Raw genomic sequence first — 8,629 nt, forward strand, 5'->3', positions numbered from 1 at the left:
TCTCTGAATCTCTCCGATAAGGCTCAGGGCCAGAGGAAGTGGGATATAGGGGTATTTATTTGGGTAGATGTTCTGGTGCTCAGCTCCTCTCCCGCTCTTGCTATCCTCAATCCTGTCTGCCCATGTGGGGTCTGCCCATGAAGCCAGATTGACCTATTGCTTTCAATGAATTTGTATGACCCACACATGCCTGGTATTCCTCATTAGATATGCTGACAGTACAAACTTCTTCACCTGGTTTTATCCCTCTATCCATCTATCCAGTGGTGACTAGCCCGAGGTCTGCGCTACTGAAAACTACTAAGCTACTAAGAAAAACAACACCAGCGGCAATCTTTGTGTGTGTGTGTGTGTATGTGTGTGTGTGTGATTTGCTCACCAAGAGACCCCCCCCCCACATACAGCATCACCAAAACTCAAACACCCCCTCCACCAAATGCATGCCATACACATACTCCTCTGCCACCACATCTAGTGCCACACACATTCCTGAACCACATTCACATCCTCCTCACCCCCACGTACCTAAACACACCTGACAAACCGCATTTCCTCTGAAGAGTGAGTCAGACGGGTGCAGTTTTCACTGTAATGCATGGTTATTACTGATGTTGATAATAGTGTTGATGTTGGTGCTGTTGTCAAGGCAACCAAAATGAGGGCTGCAGGGGGGCTTAGTTGGGATTTTTGTGGAAGTGTTTGGGCATGTGTGTGTGTGTGTGTGTGTGTGTGTGTGTGTGTGCGCGTGCATGCGTGTGTGTGTTTGTGAGAGACTCACCTGTTTTTTCTTATAGAAGCCCTTTTTGTCGCAGTTGGGGATGCGGAAACCTCTTGGATTGAGCACGTTGGAGATTTTAAGACTGTTCAGGATGCTCTCCATCTCTCTCCTGCAAGGACCCTGTACACACATCAATAACAGCTCAATAAAACTGCTAAAATACACCAATAGTGCAAAAATAATCTGCCAAAACCACAGCAAGTGCTGTCACAGGCAGATTCCAGGTAGGCCTAGTGCACATTGTGTACGTGTGTGATTTGGCTGTTTGTGTGTGTGTGTGTGTGTGTGTGTGTGTGTGTGTGTGTGTGTGTGTGTGTGTGTGTGTGTTTGTCTGTGTGCGTAGTAGGATGTAAAGTGTCTACATTTCTGGTGGTTGAGGTCACTTACATACTCGGTCTCTCTCTTGTTCTCCAGGGAGAAGTTGTGCATGTCTGTGTTGACTCCCCCAGACACTGACTCCACCTTGTAGCTCTGACTCTTCTTGTTCAGATCCTTCTTGATCACATCCAGCTTTACATGCGGTTGTGGTTTGGGCTCCATCAGCCCCCTGTGCCCACCCTCCACACCTACAGCGCCCGGCGCCACCGTCGTCACCATGGTGACATTGGCAAGCTGCTCCTCCCCCGGCTCCCCGGTGTTGTCTGTCAGGACGAGAGAAGTGGCATGTTAAGTTTTAACACAGTTTTATATGAAAGTTACAACTTTATAGGTTATATGTGTATGTGTGATCTTCTCATAGAATAGGGTTTGGACCTCAATTAAAGCATGTTTTCAGGTGGACTCTTCTGCAGTTATCTGTGAGATATCCCAAAGGCACAGGGCCAGCTAGAGTTGTCCAAAAAAGTGCCTGTTTAAAAAAAGACCGACCCCAGTGTGTTGGAGGCTGTTCAAGACCTGAGACGTGGCCAACTAATAAACAGAAACATAACTATTTAACATCTACAAACTTCTACCAAACAGCCTTACAGACAGAGAGAGAGAGAGAGAGAGAGAGAGAGAGAGAGAGAGAGAGAGAGAGAGAGAGAGAGAGGGAGAGAGGGTGACAAAGAAACAGAGATACACAGAGATTAACTGAAACTAAAAAAGAGAGCACTGAGAGAAAACGAGAGGGAGATGGGGAGCGATAGAGAGAGGGAGGCAGCGCAAGGGGTAAAGGGAGAGAGGAACGAGCCCATGATATTTATAGACCACGGTGCTGGCAAAGATTCCTGACAAATCGTTAAAGACAGAGCAGAGACCATCTGACCGGGCTGAAGGGGAAGGGGGAGGGGGGCTCTAAACACTGCTCCCTAATATAGGAAAGGGAACAACTATCCACCATATGCCCATGGTCAGCCACAGGACCACACGGTCGGACCCCACTGCTCCACCTGAGACAGCTTACTCACACACTCGCACACAGAGGTGGTCTAACTGAGATGACTAGAGCTTGAATGAAAGAGAGAAAATATGGAAGTGAAAGAAAGACTGAGAGAGATGGAATAAGACAGAGAGAGCTGGTAAAAAAGAGGAGTGGTGTCACTAGACCAGAGTTCCACCAAAGCCCCTGCAGCACAGGGGATGGGACAACAGGGTCCGGTCACAACATGACATCCAAATTGAACCCTAAGGCCTAAGTGTGGGCTGAGTACAACAAAGATGTCCTGGAACCAAAGATGCATAAACACACACACACACACACACACACACACAAACACACACACACACACACACACACACACACCACACACACACCACACACACACACACCACACACCACACACACACACACACACACACACACACACACACACACACACACACACACACACTTTTAAGAATTAAGTAGAACCAGATTTGGGCCTGTAGAGCCGTGGGCAGGGAGGGGCATACATGTGGCTGGCACCCCACCCCTCCTTGATGACTTGATCAATTAGTAACCATGGTAACTAGCAGTGCAAGCTCCCACAGGGGTCAAATGGTCTCCCAGAGTCACTGTAACTGAGAATAACACCATGGCGACAACAACATAACACCAGTTACGTCATGAGAGTAAAGAACATAAACATCAACAACAACAACATGGACACAGATATAGCTGCTCCTCACCCTCATACAGAAACCGGACAAATTGGCTGAGCTCCTCAAAAAGAAGTGGAGGGGAGGAAAAAAGAGGTGAGCCCTATTTGGATAGCTACAAAACATAAATATTTATATGCAATGTAAACGTTTACATGTCCGCTCTAAGAATTCATAGCCTCTCTGATAAACATCTTACGCAATTTGTTTGTATAATGGCAGTGGGGTAAACAGCTTAAACTGAGGTCTCGTTAAACTATGGGAGGAGAGAGTGTGGATCTGGGACTGCTGTCAGAATGCAAACCACTGAAAGTGCAGTTCCTCACTGTAACCAGCAGAGGCACTAGAAAGGGGGGAGGGGAATATTCATACCTCTACATTTAACCGCCAATAGAGAGGGCATTTGTATTGTCAGCAGACTCATCTGTACACTTTATCGTCTGTCTCAGAATGTAGGCCAAGAACTAAAAGATGACTACGTCTACATCATGTTGGTGACATTGGAAAGAGGACAACATATGCCCACCTCTGAACCAACTCCCTTTTGTCACCTTCAGAAAACCCCCAGAGCCACAGAGTATAGGCCCTTTCTAAGCATGTCAGTCATGCTAAATACAGAGCATAACAGTGAGGTCTAAGGCCTGTGATGACTGGTCAAAGAGTTAGTTTGTAATGCCATCATGGATTATGACACACCAGTCGGTCACAACAACGGGCTGATGGACTGACTGTAACTCTGTGAAGACAACTAGGAAGAGAGAGAGAGACAGAAAAAAAAGGGGAAAGTCGAGTCAATGACAGTAAGTTGAGTAAAGTCAGTTTGACATCCCACTCTGCGCTTTAGAAGTGAAAGGGTTAGCTAACAATAGACTTTGTTGTGTGTAACAATGTGACAGTGGAGTGCTTCAGCACATCACTGTGGCCAAGACAAATTACAAGGAGGATAAAACACACACCAACGCCTGGTGGGGTGACGTCAGCCATGACTAAACACACAACAGAGTGTGTAATCACGTGGATGTGATATGTGTGCCATTCCATGAGTGTGAGTATGCATGTTTACCTCGACCTATACAAGAGTGTCTGTGTGTGTGTGTGTGTGTGTGTGTGTGTGTGTGTGTGTCAGACCATGTCAGGCCCTTTAGCCTGCATAGCTCCTTCCCCTCACACAGCTTGCGCATATGTTTCCCCACTGCTTTGTTGTGCTGCTGATAACTGCGTGCAGACAGAAGATTGGGTCATGGCCCAAAAACAGGGACACACCAGCTGTATGCCACCATTACTTTCATGCAGTAGCCTATGCCCCCTCAAATGAGAACATAATTCACAAAAAGCTCATATTTGCTCATCTACACATATGTGGCACGATTGGGTTGGGGCAGCCAAATATGTGTGTGTGTGTGTGTGTGTGTGTGTGTGTGTCATACATAGAGAGAGAGAGAGAGAGAGAGGGAGAGAGAGAGAGAGAGAGAGAGCACAGTATTTGGCATTAAGAGGCTTCTGCGTCCGCTCTAGAGAACTCGAAAGAACAACAACTACAGTGCGTATCTGACATAAGGTGCCGCGCGTCTCAGCTCGCCGAGCGGCCGAACGGAGGGAATGTCATGGCTAATTGCTGCGTAGAGCTTTAAACCAATGTAGCCTTTCCCACACACTAGCGTATCATTTGGGAAACTAAAGGAAACACAACATTTAGCAAAGCCAAGCGTGCCTATTTAAAACATATTGCCCCTGTAGATGGTGCTGGCTATGTTTTACGCGTGCGCAAAACGCATTGACACATTGGCATTGACTAGGCTTATAAAATGATTAGCCTACTAAATAGGAAAATAGTGAAACAATGCAAATGCTCTTACGTACAATAGGCTACCTTTTTACAAACCCCTTCTAGGCATAGCTTCTCCTTTCCATCGATTCCTTGCTAAACAGTAAACAGACTCTACTGGGCCAGTGTTTTTATTTACAGTGTCCCCCCGCACCCTGAACAGGGCACACCGCCTGGCACTCATGGAGAGCCGGCCACAATTAAGGCAAATACCCTATGCCCAGTAAAAGGCTAGATATTAGCGATTGCCACGAATAAGTCATATTAATATTAAATGACTAGTCCATGAGATGTGCAAACTTGACATTTCGGCCATCAGGAATGAATCAGAGTAAACCGAAGTAGCAGATACGCACCAAGATATACGGTAAGCGCTATCGTTCGCTAAAGAAGCACAGAGGGACACACCAAAACGCGCTCTTAATTAAAAGAGCGACATAGAACTGTGTCAGGTGCCTACCTTGTTTCTGCGTGGGGAGCAGAATGCTGCTGAGTTTTTTAGTCGCAGCGCTGGAGCACACTCCCCGTCCCTCTAGCAGGGCTTGCAGGGGTCGGCTCTCACCCGGTTGGTGCTGACATGTCAAGCCGGAGCCGCAGCGCCCGGTGTATACTCCACACGCCTGGCCCTCTGCAAGGGCGCACGTCAGGCAGCACCCGCAGCCGGGCTCCCGCACCCTCTCGGCGCAGTCTTTTGGCAGCGGCTTGCACTGCATGAGCGCCCCGGCGTCACACGGCTCGCATCGGACCACCGGCCCCACGGTCTCCGCGAAACGGGTGAATGCAGCCAGCACGGCAGTGAGACAAAGCACGCAGAGACCGGGCATTCTGCCGATAAGCTGGTCACAAAGGGACAGTATGCGAGTTGTCACGAAGGCTTAAGGGGACTCTCTGTGACACAGCGAGCGGACTAGTCTTCTCCATCTGTATTTTCTTTTACGCGAACTTCTCGTTTTATACAGGCGGAAAAAGAGCCAACAAGTCACACCCTCCGTATGAATAATGTAAACGGAGAGCCCCGACCTGAGGGACCGCTAACATCTAGCATAACAAGAGAGGGTCTACATGTGAATAATTATGGTTTACGGTAATATTCACAGTTGTATGTATTATTTCACTGCAATTACTTTCAATTTATTAACATTTTGCAAAAGGTGAAAGTGAATGTGGATTGAAGCCTGACCTTTTTTTCTCCAACGTTCAAATCATTGGTTTGTAGCCAATAGTTCATATTCCATTTAAAGTATCTGACAAATCTTCCTCGAGCTCAGCTGAAAGTCAATGGGGAACATACACTCACTGTGCACTTTATTAGGAACACCTGTACACCTTCTCATGGTGGAGGTGGTGTAATGGTGTGGGAATGTTTTCTTGGCACACTATGGGCCCGTTAATACCAATCAATCATCGCTTGAATGCCACAGCCTATTTGACTATTGTTGCTGACAATGTGCATCCCTTCATGGCCACAATTTACCCATCTTCTAATGGCTACTTCCAGCATGATAATGCACCATGTCACAAACCAAAAGTCGTCTCAAACTGGTTTCATGAACTTGACAATGAGTTCAGTGTTCTTCAGTGGCCTTCCCAGTCTTTGGGATGTGGTAGAACGGGAGATTCACAGCTTGAAAGTGCACCTGAAAAATATGCAGGAATTCCGTGATGCAATCATGTCATCATGGACCAGAATCTCAAAGGAATGTTTCCAACATCTTGTGGAATCAGTACCACAAAGAATTGAGGCTGTTTTGAGAGCAAAGGGAGGCCATACCTAGTATTAGTAGTGTTCCTAATAAAGTGTTCGGTGAGTGTAGATAGAAAGAAGATTCAAGATTGGTGTCCAGCACACTAAACATCCAGTGACTATATAAGTATCATGCAAAATGCACATACTGAAATGACACTGCCTAACAGTCTTTTAGGAAGGTGTGTAGGTTGGTAGGTTACCCCAACCCACACAGTCATTGTGTGTGTGTGTGTGTGTGTGTGTGTGTGTGTGTGTGTGTGTGTGTGTGTGTGTGTGACAAGATACCACAGAGAAAGTGCTACTGAGCATATGCAGGGCAGACTGCATACCCCCTACCATGTTCCGGCGCTAACCTTTCACATACCCAGGCCTGGTGATGTAGCACTGCACATCCCAGTGCACCCCCCCACCCCCCCCCTCCATACACACACACAGGATTTCAAATTATTGCGCAGAAATGGTCAGATTCTGTCGGCTCAGCGTACCCCCCCTGTCCTGCATACCCTCCTGTTCTGCAATAACAAACGCGAGAGGGGGTACACACTGAAAAAATAAAGCAATCAGTATTGACCATTGTGCGATTTCCACCAGAGAAGCAGAAAAAGTGTTGAGACTGCATTATGAAAAACAAGCAGAGCGTAAGGAAACACCCCCAGAATAGCAAGAAAATGTCTGCAGCGAAGATTAGTTTTCTTATTACTTGGCATATTCCCTTTTCTTTTGTACTTCATTTTTTAATGTGTGAAATGTTCAGGGGTAGACCTTTTCGTCTGTCCGTATCTGTCTGGCCAGCACACTGAGCACAGTGTAAAGTGCTTTAAAGGAGTGATGTGTAGGGTCGTTTTATCTGGGTAAGAAATGCAGAGTAACTGTGTAGTGACAAGATAATGCCAAGTCCATTTTCATCTATGTGCCAGAGTTTTCCAGGGTGAGGTCTCTCTGGGTTTGCAGATGTCCTGCCTGTCTGCTGTTTATCCAGCTGTGGAGAGATGCTCTACATTAGACACTGTTCATAGGAGGATGTTTCTGGAACATGTGGCCAAGATGAGAAGGGGGAGGTCTGAAGCACATGCCAGTGGCCATGTCTCCCTCTGCTTCAGTCTCTCTCTGTCTCAGTCTTTCTCTGTTTCAATCTCTCTTTGCCTTTGTCTCTCTTCATCTTGGACTCTCCCCATCTCTGTCTCAGTCATTCTCTGTCAGAGTCTACATCTTAGTCTCTATCTTTCAGTCTGTCTCCATCTCAGTCTCTATCTCTCAGTCTGTCTCAGTCTGTCTCCATCTTAGTCTCTCCTCCTCGGTCTCTCTGTGTCTCAGTCTGTTTCAATCTCACTCTCTCTCGATCTCAGTGTCTATCTCAGTCTGACTCTGTCTCAGTCTCTTTCAATCTCACTCTCTTTTTGTTTCAATGTCTCTCTTCCCTAGTCTTTCTACATCTCAGTGTCTCTCCTCCTTAGTCTTTCTCCATCTCAGTGTCTCTCTCTCTCAGTCTCTCTCTGTCTCAGTGTCTCTTCTCCCCAGTCTCTCCATCTAAGTGTCTTTATCTCAGTCTCCCTCCATGTAAGTGTCTCTATCTCAGTCTCCCTCCATCTAAGTGTCTCTAACTCAGTCTCTCTTTGTCTCAGTCTCCCTCCATCTAAGTGTCTCTATCTCAGTCTCCCTCCATCTAAGTGTCTCTATCTCAGTCTCCCTCCATCTAAGTGTCTCTAACTCAGTCTCTCTTTGTCTCAGTCTCCCTCCATCTAAGTGTCTCTATCTCAGTCTCCCTCCATCTAAGTGTCTCTAACTCAGTCTCTCTTTGTCTCAGTCTCCCTCCATCTAAGTGTCTCTATCTCAGTCTCCCTCCATCTAAGTGTCTCTATCTCAGTCTCTCTGTGTCTCAGTCTCTCTCCATCTTCATCTGTCTCTCTCCCAGCATTCCGGTGTCTTCCATTCTCACGATGCAGCAGATTTCCATCCCTTCTCTGACTATAAATCATTAATTGGAAACATAACTTTGTTTTTTCTTCTTTCTGTCGGTGACAGCATCCTCAATAACACTGGCACAATGCAGTTTATAATGTGAGGTTTGTGGAAAGTGGGAGACTTGGGGGATGTATTTGTTTCCTTCCTATGAGAGTGTTTCATGCAGCACATCATCCTTCTGTCAACACACATACTCTTCACATGTATGCTGTACTCTTTACATCACACACAGAACACACAACTCATGGGCATATCACTC

General features: G+C 46.6%; 1 protein-coding gene across 1 annotated transcript in view; it reads right to left on the reverse strand.

Annotated features, from left to right (window-relative positions):
- Window positions 1-5,561, reverse strand: part of igfbp3 (insulin-like growth factor binding protein 3) — an 11,528-nt gene extending 5,967 nt beyond the window's left edge. The window contains exons 1-3 of the mRNA XM_083672491.1: window positions 5,122-5,561; window positions 1,166-1,419; window positions 779-898 (exon numbers count right to left, since the gene is read on the reverse strand). Of these exons, the coding sequence (XP_083528617.1) occupies window positions 779-898; window positions 1,166-1,419; window positions 5,122-5,485 (738 nt within the window). The 5' untranslated portion in view covers window positions 5,486-5,561. The remainder of the gene's footprint in view (window positions 1-778; window positions 899-1,165; window positions 1,420-5,121) is intronic.
- Between the last annotated feature and the right edge of the window lie 3,068 nt (window positions 5,562-8,629).

Source organism: Argentina silus (assembly GCF_951799395.1).
Source record: "Argentina silus genome assembly, chromosome: 6".
Lineage (NCBI taxonomy): Eukaryota > Metazoa > Chordata > Actinopteri > Argentiniformes > Argentinidae > Argentina > Argentina silus.